This window comes from Colletes gigas, unplaced genomic scaffold (genome assembly GCF_013123115.1).
Source record: "Colletes gigas isolate AHSC1104 unplaced genomic scaffold, ASM1312311v1 Colletes_gigas_Sc00002, whole genome shotgun sequence".
Lineage (NCBI taxonomy): Eukaryota > Metazoa > Arthropoda > Insecta > Hymenoptera > Colletidae > Colletes > Colletes gigas.
In genome coordinates, this window is record NW_025106631.1 from 10,349,250 (window position 1) to 10,367,584 (window position 18,335).

At 35.0% G+C, this 18,335-nt stretch overlaps 1 protein-coding gene across 5 annotated transcripts in view; it reads right to left on the bottom strand.

Annotated features, from left to right (window-relative positions):
• LOC122398625 (homeobox protein cut) overlaps positions 1-18,335 on the bottom strand; it is a 236,781-nt gene that overhangs the window by 11,262 nt on the left and 207,184 nt on the right. For 4 of the 5 annotated variants that reach the window (XM_043398730.1, XM_043398723.1, XM_043398707.1 and 1 more), the window contains exon 6: positions 504-846. In XM_043398730.1, coding sequence (XP_043254665.1) covers positions 504-846 — 343 coding nt within the window. Of the gene's footprint in view, positions 1-503; positions 859-18,335 lie in introns of all 5 variants that reach the window. The other variant, XM_043398722.1, reaches the window with a different exon arrangement.

Sequence of the window (18,335 nt, forward strand, 5' to 3'; positions counted from 1 at the left end):
TTTATGAAAAGTGTGGCCCGATAGTAATATAAAATGTAATTTATTCAGGTCTAATAAACCATACAGCGAAATTAGAAAGGTAGCGAAGAAGAGATGTTTTATAAAACTGTTTCGATAGTAATACACAAGTACGGGAATTCCCCGGGACCGACTGGCGAGCTTTACTTGGGGGTTCCCCTACGGTCGACCAGTACTCCAACGTAAAGCGCCATCGTGCGGCCATAAGCATGCCACAAAAAGAAATGCAATAAACATATATGACATATGCAGTATGTTTCGATATATGTTTTTATACAAAATATGCAAAACAAAAAATATATTTTTAAGGGCCTCTAGTGATGAAACAAGCTTCTATTTAGGTTTCACACTTTTATCTATTTCCTAGAAACATATGCATTTGCATAAACATCCACAGTCTAACTATAACAGTTTTCAAGCCCTGAACGCAGCTATAGTTATCTTGTTTTCGCGCGTAGATGAAACATTGTTCGTTCGAGCCTTACCTAGAAGAGAATTCTCGCGGACCACGGAGATCGTCGACTCTTCTTCCCATCAGTTTCGCCAATTCCTCTTGATAAATCCTTACTACCTTTTCCTGCGGAATGTCATCGTTTTCGTATTTCTTCAGTCTCCTGTTCTGACTGTCGAGCCTGTCCTTGTTAAACGGACTCGGACAACCGATTCTGCTCGGACTTTTGCTGTCTGCGTCGTTCGAGATCTCGTGCTCGCCTCTCATCTGTAGATGGCCAGATTCCGATAGGATATGCGCCAACCTTTCGTCACTCATTTCCGGCGGACCACCTTCCTGTGGTCCGCGCGCGAACGCTGGCATTCCCTGCTCCTTGCCTGAAACATACTCTACGGGTGAGGCACAACTTGTGGTGCGTTCTTACTCGGTTTGGTCTTAAAGGTATGTGTAGAAAATATAATTAGAAATAAGGTTATACGCATTGATCTACCGAAATCCACTAATGTGATGGTTTTCCTGTCGTCTGTTCGACATCATAGATTCTTTAAGATCGCGTCTTTTTCTTCTTCTAACTAATTTCGTTTCTTTAAAGGGGTGCTCTAGGTTCAAGATTCTATGCATTGATCTACCGAAATCCACAAATGTGATGGTCTTCCTGTCGTCTGTTCGATATCATAGATTCTCTAAGATCGCGTCGTTTTCTTCTTCTAACTAATCTCGTTTCTTTAAAGGGGTGCTCTAGGTTCAAGATTATATGCATTGATCTACCGAAATCCACTAATGTGATGGTTTTCCTGTCGTCCGTTCGACACCATAGATTCTCTATGATCGCGTCGATTTCTTTTTCTAACTAATCTCGTTTCTTTAAGGGGTTGTTCTAGTTTAGAATCTTCAAAAAACTCCTTTTTTATTTAATTTTTTGAAAGTACATGCCCTAGAAAATATTTCTAGCGATAGATATTGCCAGATTCACACAATTATATTCTCGAAACTACATTCTTCCAAATAATTTCCATGATATCTCGAGTTCTAGAGGATCGATTGCCATTAAATTTGGAGAAAATCTTTAGCACAGAATTTTTGAAATTCGATGTTTTTACCATTTGTTTTTTTTTATACGTAAAAGATGAAATAGAAAATGGATAAACTAGCTGTAAAGTGCTAGCGGAATTTTATTTTTCAATATTTTTTTTGCGATTTCAGTACCGACCATAACCACATTTATGCTGAACAAAATGGTTTCCGGTTCGTTCATTTTAGATCAGCAGAACGATCGGAATCGTGGAAACCATGAAGCCATGTTCAACAAAAGGGTCTTCATTGTATCTTCGGTAAATTTAAATACTTTTACAAAATATTTTCTAAAAAGATTGTGTGCACTTGTTATATGTATATAGGTCAAAAGCCTATATTTTTTTTTACATTCCAAAGAACACATAAAAAACTAACGTCTAGACTAGAATTCTTTATAAAGAGTGTATTCTGGTCTCGAAGTTTGAAACAAATTGATCTTTTCTTCTTCATTCTCTTAAACTACGCGTCTTTGAAAACACGTCTGCAGTAGGATTCGTTTGAATTCGTAAAATTAACGGCGTTGCAGCTGTTCGAAGAGTACAACTTGTATCACAAAATTTTAAACACGTTTTTCTCAAAAGTTCATTTTTGGAATTGCTGTACACGATATTTCAAGTTCTAAATGACAGAATAGCTTGAAAATATAAAATCTTCAGCAGACATATTGCTATCGCACGAAAGCACCGATTATTTAAAAATTTTGGGTTTTTCATATTTTTTTAGTATGCTATATTCCAAGAAGATTGAAAAAATCACCAACGTGTCAAAATTTTTTCAATTATTTGAATGTTTTATTTATCGTGATTCTCATAGTTTTGTTTTTTTATTTAAAATTAATAGAACGCTTATATTTTTTATACGTTCAGCCACACGTAACTCTGTAATAAATATCATGACTTAGATTTTGATATACTCGAGCAACCTTAATTTTTTAGCCCCAATATTGTACATTATTCTTTAATCTGATTCTTGTAACGTGTGCAATAGTATTCTAGTTCTTCGAACGTTCAATCTTTCCCACATCCACATCGATGAATTGAAAATTCTCAGAGCCTGAAACTCCAGACCCAAATTCTAAAAACTGTCCCTTAGAAATATTGATCTACGAACAGACGCTCAACCGTCGTTAATTCAGTTTCGAAAGTCTATATCGCTGAATTTCCTTGATTTCTCTCGATGAGGGAATACGAAACGTCGCCACACGTGTGCAGCCCCAGAAATGTCAGAAACTTCAACGCGTGAAAATTCAAATTTCGCCACGATCAATGTCGTTCAATTCCAACCATTAGCGACTAATGTTCGATAAGGAAGAAGCAGTCCCACGTATCTAATCAGAACCGAGGGCTGATTTCATGTTTGATCGAACGTGGGAGCAATTAATACAACGGAAAATTAATAATACGTGCTGGAAAACCCGAACGTAGAGTACACCCCGACAACGATAATTAAAATAGCCTTTTCTGGGACCTCACACTTGCGGCCATCCCCTAGCACATAGGCAACAGCGACGTTCTACGTGTTTCCCGTCTAATTGACTAATCAACCGTAAGATTCAGACGAATGAGCCATCGATCATGTCTTTGATTGCTTCCCTACCCTTGCTTTATCATTCCAGTGAATCTCCTAGCCACGGATCGACGCCTTTTCCACCCAGCAAGCTACACGTAACGTTTGTCAAATAGAAATTCGATCGTTTAAAAGTTTTCATCTACGTTCAAACGATTATTCGCGATACGAGTCCTAATAACGATCACACAAAGTGATAAAACTTTGGTAAAACTGATAAAAGGAGTTAACAATGTGCCCCACTTAACACCGTTTCCACTTTCCAGTCATTTTGAAATTTCAAAAAAAACTGTAGAACCTCCGTTATGTGGATTAATTGAGGGACATAAGTGTTTACAGAATTTTCTCATAATAGAACAATACTCAGCACTTTATATGCAATACTTAAGACAAAATGAAATAAAATAAATATATTTATTTATAAATAATTTCACACATACACTACAAGATTAAAAAGAAACAATATTGTTCGATTCCCCTTTTTTTTGTTAACGAAATAAAAGAAACGATACCTTTCTCAAATTTTGTTAGCAGCTAAATGACATATCTTTCTTAGTACAATTAATTCTTTTTGAACTTCAAACCATTAAACCTTCTTTCCAAAGCATGGTATATCTTCGTTTCTACTGTCATTGGTTTCATCTTGGGTATTATTTAAAATGTTTTGCAGAATAATTTGGTTGAAAGAAATGGTAAGGTACCATTTCAGTTATGCTAGGCTTATTACAATTAAAATTTTAAATTTTAATTACCTTTCAACTTTTTTTGTTTTGTACAAATCTCTATAATAAGCAACATTTAAATTCGCTTCCATCATTAGAGTTTTTCACTTTTTACATTTATAAATAGTATTGAATTTATAAATAGTTTTGAATACCACATTTCTTATATAGATAACAGATGAAGTTTTTTTAATTATGCCACATTTTTGTTTGACAAAAAATTATATAAAATTGCAACGAAGATGGCAAAATTAATTTTACTTAAATTATTAGAAAACGTCAATAAAGATTAAACGTTGACCATGGACGATAAAAATTAATTGAATCAGAAAAGAAGGAAGGTCAACAACTAATAGATTGTACGAGAGATTGCAAATAGTTGAATTGTATTTATATGTTTTCACAAAAGTTAACACGTTAACTGTCTGTAAAGACGAGGAAGAAGTCGATGCTCGTTTATCTATCGTCAGTCATACGCATTAGATGTGCCTGATTAAACAATTACCGAAGGATGTTCACCTTCGTAAACGTCACTGTTCGTCTCTTTTCGCTTCGACATCGAAATGCTTTAATGGACGATCCAACACAGCTTGTCGTAGTTTGAGAACCCTATTTTCCATACAGAACTACTTAATGTCGTTTCCCAAAGTAGACATTTTTGTCCGACGTTTGCGCAATAAAGAAAACAATTTGGAAAACCAAAAGCCTCGTTTCGTTTCTGTGACCTTCGCTTGAACTGTAATTGTAATTTACGATTACAAATAACGATTCTTGCTTGCTCCGTTAACCTTAATCCCAACCAAATGAAATTTGTCTAAAAATTTATTTTCTTAAGTCAAAAGATGTATCCTGTGTAAGAATACTTAAACAAAAAATAACATAAAATACATTCAACGCTAAAAGTATCAATTGATCGTCTCTTGCTAGCTCGCTAATTACGAATAAAATCACAGAAAACGATAAAACGGCATCGTATTACTATATTTTTCAGTTGTCCACAAAGTGAATTTGATACGTGAAAGGGTGAATATGATCCGTCAAGGGGTTAATTTGGAGTGAAAAACCTAACCTCGGGTTGCATACAAGATTCGAGTATCTGTAAAGCCTGTAAGTAAATTTTATAATCAAATTACAAGTGTATTATCTTCGAGAACTTAGCGTTACTCAAACTCGATGCTCAATCGAAAGTCACGCCCTGGTGTGATTAGGGATACGTTCCGTTGAACACGTGTGCTCCAATTGAAGATGTTTTTTAATTGTTTTCACCAATTTGAACGGAATCCAAAATGTGTTTCGCTTTATCTTTTATCGCTTGAAGTTCGTCGGATGTTGATTTTTCGTGTAGCAAAGGCATTTTATGGCGTCAGGCGTGAAATGAAACGAGAAAAGACTAATTGGTCATTAAGATCGGAATGTGGAGAACGATCCAAGAAACTGATGTTGTAGTTACTGCAATATTGGTCGACGAGAAATGTTTCAAGAAATCGACAACGTTGTGGGTGGAAACGGAACGTTACGAGGACAATGACGACAGTCGAGGTTCGTTTCGTGGATGTGGAGGACCGGACAGGGCGTGTACACATGCAGCGTGTGCGTGTGTGTAACCGTGACGCTTGAATTCGTGCCAGCAGCATCGACTTATGCCAACCTTCTCTGTATCCATACGGCATTTTCGACCACCTTTTAACGAAACCATCGGTTGGTTACGAAGCTGATGCGATCAACAATTCTCCCTGACAAAACCAACCGAACAATATAATTACGAAGTTCGAATCGTTTCGAACGGTGTTTAAATTTCATTTAAATCCGAGCGTTCGAAAAAGCCTCAGCAACCTCGATATATCAAAGACTCAAATGCTTTGAAGCTCTCGAAGCACTGAAATTGTTTAAGAAACTCGATAAAACCAATCTCTTTGAAAAGGTTGAAGAACTTAATAATTTTTTATAACATTTACAGCGGTACAGAAGTTTTGTTCGTTCCTCGTTCACTCATGAAGTATTAAAGTCCTTTTTAAATGCAGAAAGTCATGTAATTTTTTAGGTGCGCAGTTCAGACTCGAATAGAGTATATTGTAATTTTCGTGTAACCTTTCTTACAATATTAATAGAATTATTTCAGCAATATCTATCTGAAATTATTATGATTTTTCACTAAAAAGGAATATTTGTAGATTCATACTGTGTGTCTTGTTTTACTCTGTACGCTATAGAAGCGTTTCGAATTTGTTAAAAATTTATTATCTGAATTTTAATAAGTTACGGAATTCTTGAATTCTTGAGACTTCGAATCTTTTTAAAGATTATAAACACATAAATTGAAAACAGGAAATATTGTCGTACCTGATTGGTTAATCGCGTTGTCTTTTGAATATTAGTTGTTATTAATATTGTTTAAGTCAATCAAGAAGAATCTTAACTAGTATGATAATTTTCTTTCGTCAATGTTTAACCTAAATAATTCGAGCACATTATCTATTTTCCTTGGAGTTTCAATTTGAGGTTTTCTATTCGAAAATGATTGCTAAAGTATATTTATTACGTAACGACGTACGGATTTCTGAAAAATGTGTTTTCATTCCGATCGACAGCCATGACAGACGAGCGTCCACCGTTTGCCCGAGATAAAGAGAATGAGGTCATTATTATGCGTTATTTCTTTTCTGTAAGCCGACTTTTTGCGGTCGCGCTGATGAAATTGACATTATCGTTATCGAACGGAATACAGATTAACGCATTGCGGTAAGAACGATATTCTGCGACACGTTATGTATAAAGATTTATCGAGTCCAATTACCACTAAGTTCCTGCATTAATATCAATTCTTTTTTGCTTTACGTGTCACATTTGTATTCATAATATCCGCGACGCGTGAAATTATTTTATCACCTTGGCGCGTTTCAACTTATCAAACGCGCAAGATTTAAACGTTTTAACCTTTTTTTTTTTTGAAGTTTAGGTTTTGTAAATATCTTGGAAAGACGCGTGTGCTCCGCTTCCAAAATCCGAAAATGATTAATCTCGGCGCGTCAGATTCCTTTTTACGTTTTAACCTGACAGGTGGTATGGTATCCCAATAAAAATTTTGAATAAAGAATAAATGACTGTTTCGTCCAAAATAAAAATTTCAATTCAATTATAAAATAGTTCATTAAATTCCTATCACTGTTATGCAATTTTTTAATTCTATACCAACAAGTATTTGCAATGGGAGCATATGTGTATATTCATAGTAAAACATGTATCATTTTAAATTGTGCAATTTTTTTTAGAAAGATAGATTCATTCAATAATTATTTAGGCTTTCACAGAGCAATCAAGAATTTAATAACGTCTACTCCTTTCAATTCATGTTTTGGATTCTCTTCAGGAAGGTAGAAATACATATAGTGATAATACAAAAGTGTGTTTAAATGCAAATAAACATATAAAAAAATGTTTTTATCATAAACAGCAGATTAAAAGAATATATAAGATACAATAAGTTTTCGTAACAATGTTTTTTTAATTGATCTTTATATTTTTAGGGAAAATATATTGGAAAGCTATTTTCCTATTGCTCACACGTGTGAGTCGTCAACCTCCATAGTGTTCCATATCATTTTAGATTCGTTTTTGCCTATTGCTTTAGTAAGAATTTATATTTATAAAGTTGTTCCAGATTCTGTGCATCTTAGCTGTATCCTTGGTTGTCCATGCATGTATGAGTTATTAAAAAAAAATTATTCGTTGACCCATTGTGACATTAAAATAAATAAATTTCGTTAGGACAAATGGTTTGGACTTACAGGCATTTACAGGCATTTCTACAAATACAATTCCTTTTTTCACATATTTATGTATTATTAACAAAATGTATTTAGGTTATTGCAGTCTTAGTAACATATAAAGCAATATTATAAAGCAATATTTCCGGTCACACAGTACATTTTCGGTAAAGAATTTTTTTCTCGAAAGTGCGTAGAATTTGAGGGGTATGTGTATTTACCAAAAATGATTGTAATTGACCCCCGCAATCAAAAATAATTTTTTTAGAACGATTTGAAATTTTTTAAGTGTATCGAAGAATTTCATATCTTCTCGAATTTTTTTCTCGAAAGTGCGTAGGATTTCGGTGGTGTGTCTATTGACCAAAAATGATTGTAATTGACCTCTGCAATCGAAAATAATTTTTTCAGAACTATTTGAAACACATGAAATTTCAGGGGAATCATTCATTCATGATCAGACATTATATTTTCAGTAACGAATTTTTTTCTCGTAATTGGGTAGGATTTTGGGGGTATATGTATTCACAAAAAATGATTGTAATTGACCCCCACAACCGAAAATAAGTTTTTCAGAATGATTTGAAATGTTTTAATTTAATTTTTTAATAACTTTTTAACGAACCCTTAGTCAAGAAATTGATATTCTTGATTTTCGTCTTATTTTGGTCTCTAGAATATGAGGGGTTCAGTCTGGCAGTCGATGTGTTATCTAAACCCGATCCTAAAAATTACGATTCTCGTCATCCACATTCCATTCTACGAAGACCACTGTACAAGTACTTTGACTCTCGAAAAAGGCGCGCAGCGGTAATATTCGATCATTGGCTGTATTGGTTAATTCTATGTTGTACCTAAGAATCAATTACTCAGAAACGAATGTAAATGACCCGTAAATTCAATAGTCTCGCGAAAAGCGTTTCGTGACTGATATAATTTGGGCATCTCTGCCGCGGAGATAAATTGGATGAAGAATTTCCTAATTGCGATTGTCGCGAGCCGGTTGTTGCCATTGCCCGTGGTGGGTTCGACGATTGTTCGTTTCTCCCGGGTGACGAAACGTCGCGTCGAGAAGTCCGGCTCGTAGGAATCGACGAAGGAAAGAACAATCGCGACCGTCAGGACAATGGCCACACGTCGGAAAGGAAAGTCATACCGCAATTTGTCTGACGCGTACGCGCGCGACGGAAAGCAGATCATCTTTTGGCAGCAATTATTTCTGTCTTGGCACATTGTCGATCCAGAGGTGTCTCGGGACATCTCGGAATAAAGGAAACCGACGTACATTGACAATAGTCGATTACAAAATTTTAGCACGATTTTGTGAGAACGGGCCGGCTTAAGAAACCAGTTGATTGTTATAAGAACGCGTGTCCGCGATTACGTTGCTACTTGCGCCAGCTACGATTGTTGGATCGAGGAAAACGCATATACGTACGAACATACGTGTAATTACATTTTCATTGTCTCTATTACGTTTTTGCTAATTTAGCTAATTTTATTTCTTATTTGTTTAACGTATTAGGTGTACGCAAAAGATAATTATTTTTTATGCAATTTCTTTCTCTTTTGCGTATTTGTTTATTTGGGATTCGTCTTTCTGTAACGCCAATTTTGTGATTGATTTATGATGATAAATCCATGAAATAGCAGCGAAAACAGAAAGTGGGTTCCGCATGAACTCTCGTGACATAGCATTGCCGCTCGTCTGAGCACGTGTGTTTCATTGCTTTCAAGGCTGCGTAAGAAAATTGCTACGGATGACGGAAAATGGATCTCGCATGAGAATTTCGAACGCAAATGTTCGTGGCTGGATCATGAATGCGGTACTCTTTCAGCGGGTGGTACTTTCGAGATGTTGGAGAAACAAGAAAATTACTTGATGATTTTATTGCTTCGAAACCAATGTCAATTAACATGCAATACGTATATTATGTAGACTATCGTGCATAAGTGTTTGGACACTTGCACAGTATTAGAAAAATATAAATTATAATATTAGTGTAACCCTCTATTATAAATTTTGTTCGAGATTTCATCTTGCACGATTATATAATGACTATAAATACCAAAAAATATTTAACATATTTACGTTTGTATTGGGTAATACATACATTTGTATTCTACAGGTTAACGTGTCGCTATCTACAGTAATGATTCGTAAGTTGAACATTTCTATCCCTCCCAACTTAGGGGATCCTCAAAAGCTAATGAAGCGTGATAAACGAAATTAAAACTATAATACGAGCTGTGTAAATATCTGGTATCGGATTTCTCCTTTGCTGCACGAAAGATGAACATGCCAACCCCGGAACGACGTTCGTTTTAAGAATCATTACTGTATTGCTCAAAAAGGCGGACACATAGATGAACATTTAACAATCTTCATTAATTTATTATGAAATTTTTCAGTCTATACGTTGCACATTATCAATATTTTAATAGAATTCATAAATGTTCATTCTATTGGATTATGTACATAGCAATAAAATAAAGTTATCAAATTTTTAATTGTATCTTATCTAGTGTCCAAATAGAAAATTTGTTAGAAAGGGCAAAAACTTTTGCATAGACCCAATAACAGTGTAATGTAAACACAACACGATCCGATCTTGTCTCAATCATATTACAATTATTAGATGTTTGTTCACAAAGGGTTACGGGAGAGCATATTCAATAGTACAATACTGTTTGTTCTACCAACTTTTTGGCCTCCCTTCTCAAGAAGCAGTAACGTAACACTGTCGTACAAGCCATTGCATTCGCGTCACGCTACGATAAATTCTTATTTACATTCTTGGGCGGTAAATATTATTGTTAGGTTTATACTTTGTAATTTTCGAAGCTTCTAACGACGACAAGGGCCGTGGATTCGCGCAAACGATGCGTCAGGAGGCGGAAGTATACAACCGGGACAGAAAATCTGATAAAATCGGTATACGAACCAGAGTGGCTTCGCTAATGAACGTAACTCTTTCGCGTTGAGCTCGTGTGCATAGGGTATTTCTCTTTTACACGCAAAAGATGTGCGTGGCTGCATATAGAGCGTTTAATTGACGGTGAAATACGCGTCTGCGAGGCACCGTCGGGGTTCCTTCTTTGAATCGGTCCCCGTAACAGGCACGAGGACATATCGCTGGAGAACCAAATTTCGGATGAACTTTCCTCGGTGATCGAGTCAGATTTTTATTCCAATATAAAGGATGAATAAAAACTCTGCGCCAGAAATTACGATAAAACCCTCACCAAAGCGTTTGGAACAAATCACCAACGACAAGATTATTAGACAATGTCCACCCAAACAGATAACCTTCAGCCATTTGCCACCGATACGGTTCGATGGGCGTATCAAAAGCCATAGAAAATATAAATACAAAAGAGAAGCGTGGAATTATACGAACTAACAACCGGTCAACAACAACCTATTCTTCGTCTAAGCAATCGATTTTCTATTACGACTCTGATTACGAAAATGAAAGTTAACGATTTTGTAATAACTAAAAAGGGTCATTTTTGCCAACTTTTACATTTTATATCCAACTCTGTATGCGAACATAGAATTTTCAGCTTCGTTATTTTGGTGAATTTATGTTTTTATAATTTGAGATACTTTAATAAAGTCATAGACAAATTTAACAAATTTAAAGCAAATGTGCTTTATTTTATCATACTTCAATCTACTCTGCTTGAAACAAAATAAATCGAGGCAGAATTATATAATTTTGTTCTCTAATATTTATAATTCCAGTGGCTCAAGGAAACGAATATTTAAAAAAACTCTGTATGCAAACAGCATTTTCAGCTTCGTTATTTCGGTAAATTTATATTTTTGTAATTTGTGATACGGTAATAAAGTCATATTAAAAATTTAACAAATTTAAAGAAAATGTGTTTTATTTTATCATACTTCAATCTACTCTGCTTGAATAAAATAAATCGAGCCAGAGTTATATAATTTTGTTCTCTAATATTTATAATCTAAATGGCTCAAGGAAACGAATATTTAGAAAAACTTGATTTGTAAAAGAGTAATTTTGATCCGTGAAAGTGTGAGTTTGATTTACGATAAGGTGAAATTACAAAAGGGTTAATTTGGATAGTGAAATCTGTACAACGATCGGGATGTAATGAAATTTTTGTAACCCACCTGAAAAAAAGAGGTTAATACGATTTTTCTCCTCGAAGCAATAGTTAGAGAAACACGTAGTTTCTAATTCATGTAGTCTGGCAACGATTGGCCGATCTGCTGGCGTTCCGAAGCCTGATGCTTTCACGCAATTAAGGAATTAAAGTGTGCAATTATAAAAAAAATTGTTGTGTCGCTGCTGGTTGCGGCCATTGTCCGAGTGAAATTCAAACCGACAGGGAACTGATTAGAAAGCGCGGCAGAAACGCGAACGCGGTTCCTAATGCTGATTTCGTGCAAAAATCGTGGATCGATCGATCAATGAAACCCCGATCACGTCGAGTCCTCTCGTTCGTTCGTCCATTTTACAGTGTACGTAGTCGGATTTTGAAATCACAATCGGCCGCTGATAACGCTATCTTTTACGGATTGGGTCAATGAACGTAACGATCATGCGTTAATTATGTGGTTCGACTACAGTTCCACGTGAAGTAGACGTTAATTTTCCCGTTACAATGTTTCTTTCACGCTTTCGTAGAAAAGTTTTGAAACGAAACTGTAGTTTTTCTTTTTTTCAATTATTACCGTGAATCGCAACATTTCGCGTAGAACATATTTCCCAACTTCCACAGACGAATGGTTTAATGAGATTTTTATTTCGGTATTTATACAGATCAATCTTTCAACAAGAATACTTTTACGACTTAACGAGCAATTTATTGAACGAAATTCTAGATTTGAAAACTCGAATCGCCGTGCTCCGTGCTTTCTGTATTTTACATTCCATTTATTTACCCGGTCTCGCGGCGAAGAGGAAATAACAAGCATATTTCAAGCCGTGCAGTAGAACAACTTTACAATTATAATCGGACAATTAGAGTCCCGTGGCTGTGGCGATGCGTGTTTGCGTTTCGATAAATGGTGCACGCTTCAAAGGGTTGCTGAATTAAAAAGAATTCCAACGATTTCTGGTTGTTCGAGCATCGAACGCATCGAGAACTGAAACTGTCCAGATTGCAATCGCTTCCGTCAATATCGGCAGTGATTAACAAATATTGTCTACAATAAAATTGTTACAAAACAAGTTTCCTTTTTTTCTGTTGGAAAAAGTAATTACACTCGAATGCCGTACAAAAATGAAAAAACGATGGGATTTGCTCAACCGGACCGTCATACTATCTAAATGAACAGCGCAGAAATACGTTCAAATCGGTTATTCGACAATAATCCTTCTTGAAGTTTTCTTTATATTCTACTACCTTTTTATTTTTTTAATTTTTCTATTCGCGCAGAAATAGATTGAAAAAGAAAATTGAGCTTATTAAAAACAGAGTTTTTTTACTGTTCGCTGTGAGAAGGAGCTGTCAGATTCCATCGTATATACATTGATTTATTAATTTAAGAAATGTATCATATTTTGCATTTTATACGTGAGTATAAAATCCGCTACTCTATTAGCTTGTTACAAGATGAAAATTTACGAATAACAGAGGGGGTCTTAGCTATTCGATTTAAGTTAGCGTCTTTATTACAGAAATTATACAAAAATTTGACGTGTTATACCAGAGTAATACAGGGTATAACAGCAAGGTATAGTTAAAGTCGTCAAATCTAATGTAAAAATGTGTACGGTAATACCATTGTTAAAGCCAAACAAAATATATTTGGGAATTTTTAAAGACTAGATGATGCATGTTTTAAATTTTGCAAATAAAAATTTACAAGTCTCGAAGTTTTCATAAAGAATATTACTGCAAATATACCAGATGAAATTTCAATTCATAAATTCCTTCAAAAGTTATCGTACAGTAGTTCGTTGAATTTGTTTTTTTCGTCAACTATAACGCTATAAAGTCTAAAATACATTTTTACTTGTTTTTTTGTCTCTATATTTTAAAACAGTATTCTTAACACACTAAACCATCTTAACGCTAGGTGTACGAGCATGGATTGCCAAAATGCAGCTTTTCTTTTAATTAATATACAGGGTGTTCAGCCACTCCTGGGTAAAATTTTAATCGGAGATTTTAGAGGCAAAAATAAGACGAAAATCCAGGATACTAATTAGTTGATTGAGGCTTCGTTAAAAAGTTATAGAAACATTTCCGGCCACACAATATATTTTTGGTAAAGAATTTTTTTCTCGAAAGTACGTAGGATTTCGGGGGTATATGTATTCACACAAAGTGATTGCAATTGACTCCCGCAACCAAAAATAATTTTTTCAGAACGATTTGAAATTTTTTAATTTTGTAGAAAAATTTCATACATTCTCGAATTTTTTTCTCGAAAGAGAGTAGGATTTTGGGAGTATGTATATTTATTAAAAATGATTGTAATTGACCTCCGCAACCGAAAATAATTTTTCCGTGAATGATTTGAAATTTTTTAATAACTTTTTAACGAAGACCCAATCAAGAAATTGATATTCTTGATTTCCATCTTATTTTGGCCTCTAGAATCTACCATTAAAATTTTTCCCAGAGGTGGCCGAACACCCTGTATACATATATTCATACCATTACATCAATCAACTAGAACATAAATTGCTAAAAAATATATTTATACGTTCCGTAACTCGAAGTATGGAATCTAGAAAACCTTCAAATTGTCCCGTAAATCTAGTGTTAAGAGAATTGAAATAATAATATTGATTTTTTGAATCCTTAAATAAATTTCTTTCATGTGGCAGTAATTTTCAACTATCGTGCAAGAATATTATTTGTAGCACAGAGTATGATAAATGGCGTCTACGATACCGTAACTTGAGTTGCTTTTTATTATGCAAAACGATTCGGTGGAATAATTTTTTGCGATCGTTGTTTAGTTTGTTTATTCGCTCGATATCGCGAAGTTAAAATTATGGGCCAATTTCTACGTCGACGTTGAATCGCGGGTGTAATTGGAAGAAAGAAACTTCCGCGATAAACAGAGTTGGACCGGTACCAACTATCTTTATTACGGTAATCTTCTGGTGCGTTGCTCTTGAACTATCCATGCTTAGATCAATTGTGTTCCACCGCTCGCGGGCAATAAATAAATGCTCGGGACGCGCCATCTTGAATAGCGGGCCAAGGTCCAGGTACTTACACTTGTCAAGGGATTATCGGTTCGCGAGATTTTTGCGACGAAGTTCGGCAAATCTTCGCGACTAAAAACATTTATTAATACTGCACCGAGCAATTATTTACGCGGCTTGACAATTCACGAAAATCTGTCAACGGGGGGATTATGTCGCACATTCGTTCGTCGAATAAAATACGAGCCAAATAAACAATTTCCAGGCTCCGTTACCTAAATAATTTTTGCACCAAGACATTTATGCGATACTAATGTCGCGCGAAATCTCTTGCAAAAATTAATATCAATATTAGATGTATCGGGACAATTTTGATCCTTGAAAAAAGAAAAACTGATCATAATCGGTAACACACGATAAATATCCATGGATTTTTGGGACTCAGCGTTTAATTTTCGCTGTTTTGTTTTTATGAACCATTTACGGACAAAATGTACTATTTAATTCGTTCGTAGTTTTTAATTCCAGTTCGTTTTATAAGTTTTCTTGTATATCTCCTATTGTTAAATGAATGTATCGATATCATTTTCATAGAAATCAATTTTAATTTTCAAATCGTATTAGTTTACCTCTACCTTATATCTTAGAAATGGTCTATCACAAAATTAGAATGACTTGTATATATAAAGCATCGAAGCCCTTAAGTGAAAATGAACTCTCATTTTATCTTGTAGCCTGAAGAATGTTCGATTAGAAACTTGGCAATTAAAAGTAAGAAAACTTGATATATTGTAAATTAATATCGAAAATGTTCTGCAATAGCTAGCTTTTTTATTAGTACAAAGTGTATTCACACTAAATAGAAATCGATTCTTCAACATCTATAATAAATCTGTCGAAGATACATTTGTAATTTAATTTTTTCTCCATACTTTCGATATCTCTGGATTTATTTAACGATACCAAAGTGACAAAATGTATTTTTCGAATTTTTCTTCTACCATCTGTGATATTTATTCCGTCGTAAGTCAAGAACAGCTAAACGTTTTTCGATGAAGTTTTATACATACGTAGTCCTAGAGGAAAGGCTGTTTTATAATTATTCGATTAATGTATTAACGAGATAATCTGATACAGAGAGTAACGGAAAAGGTAATTAAAAAAAAGAAAGAAAGCATAATCAAATTAAACAGAATTTTTAAATAGCATGACTATTTATACACTCGGTAACGGTATATTTCTTAAATTTTCTGATTGCCAGGCTTATCGTGCTCACCCTTTCAGTTTTTTTAAGGATAAATCATCAACGGAATGGTGGAGAATTTTGTGCCCGTTCCAGTAATTTTTAAGTCAACATATCGATAAACGTTGCCCCATCCACTGTTCTTCCTACACCGTTCCTTCCCCACCTCTTCAGCACACTCCTCACCCATCGTGCACGCGGTGAAATCCGCCCCTGCCCCTCTTTTTCTCGTGCAATAAGCATAATTATCATTGTCGGCGATTCGACGGAAACCGACAATCCATTGAAGCACGACGTCTGCGTTGTCAGCGCCAGCCTTTCCCCTCCCACGTGGCCATGAATTATCGAATATTTTATACGAGTTTTATTTTTCGCGCGCCGGACACGGATGCCCCTTCATGGCGCTCGACATCCTCTTCCATCGGTATTAATATTTACAGAAAGCAGGAAACGATCAACAGCAGAGGGGGCAGGGAACGTTTCAACAAACGTGACGAGCACGGCCTTGAGTCTGTGAAAAGCAAGGCACCATGGTCTCAGAATAACAGAAATACTGCAAAATGGTGGCTCTGTTTCGAGCCACCATTGCTTTTCATTGTCTTTGACGGACATTATCTGTTTATCAAATGGAGATTGTTAATGAAATTATACCATTTGATAATATTGCCCTAGATAAGTGTATTTTTGTAGACTTTTTTTAATGACAAAAACACATTCTTCGATTAAAAATCAAGACAGAAATTTTGTTTTGAAAAGTAAATATGAGAATATACGTGAGTTTAATAATCAAGATTCTGGAACAAAATTGTAACAGTGAAATATTAGGTAAATCTAAAACTCCGACCAAAAATTTTAAAAAGAATATCAGTTCGATCTGAGCAATATATTAATTTTATTCATTTAGATTCCTTATTACAGAAAATTAACGGTACCATACGTGTAAAATTTATTTATCACAAGGGACGAAATACAAGAAAATAAAGTCTGCAAAGAGACTGTAAAATGCATGTAAAATAAATTTTAAACATTTTAAAGGTAGTTTGTTATATTTTTTTAAGCTACATAAATATGATAAAAATCTATTAACTGACCACAAAACGCGCATCGGTTGTAAAATCCCCCAGGATGTTCGCGAGGAACAGGAAGAAACAACAAACAACGAAGCGAAGCAAGATGATCATAACGATTTCATGCGGAACGATTTTGCGATCCCCTGGCAATTCGACGAAAGTGTAAATTACCTTTGCGATAAGTGCAGGAGAATCTAGAATGTCTATAGCCCCTCTGTTGGACCCTGTTTCCTTTCGTTCTCCCCCCCCTCTCTTATACTCATCCTCCTTTCTGTTCTGGAACCCTTTATGTATTGCACCCTTGCCTAGAACTCATCCCCAGTCTCCTACTCCCAAGAGCTATTAGTCTAAACAATATGGCTGCCAAACGCAGCAAACAATCGATAGCAAGCTTGGTACGCCAACTGGCTGTATAATTTAATTAAGACTATTAAAGCCGAAATCGAACGTCATCTTTGAACTGTTTTGCGTCACACGCGCTACCGTGGCGTGCTGATTCTTGAATGTTTACCGCAATGGCTGTTCGTTTAATACCCTGAGACGCTTTGCGTCGCTCAATTAAATTTACAATGTCATTAAGTTGTTGGTCGTCGGTATATCAGAATCATACGTGCTGGCAGATTGATCTCTGTTCGTCAGAGGATTTGTCGTCTTGTCGGTTGATCCTTCGATCACGAAGCGCGCAACTTGTCCGTATAGACGAACTAACATCGAATGTGTACTTAGGTTCGTGTTAGGACTTATTTTATTTTAGGTTATTGTTTGCCATAACTTCATAACTTTTATGAAAACCGAAATACGGAAATATATTTACCTATTTCTACTTTGGTACTACAGACTTTGCTCTCCCTGTTGTAAGATCACATTCGCCTTCTTGCAAATCAAATCCAACTTGTGCGTAACTCAAAAGCGAAGTAACACAATGCCATTTGGTTGTTTTTTGCGATTTTATTCATAATTAACGAGCTGTCACTCGAAAGGAAACTTGACTTATTTTCAGTATTAAATAGATATTCTGTGTTATTTTTTATTTAAGTATTATTATATACATGCAATAAAATTTTTATTTCAGTATAATTGTACATTGGATTTTATTTTTATTACAATGGTTTAAGAAAATAAACTTGTAATAAAACTTAATCATGTACCAGTTCCTCATACTGAAACCAAAACAATTATCACCAATCGATACCATCTTTTGACGATGGAAATATTGTATTTTAAAATGTTTTCAAGTTTAGTTATTATAGTTATATAATAGTTATAACTATTTATAATATGT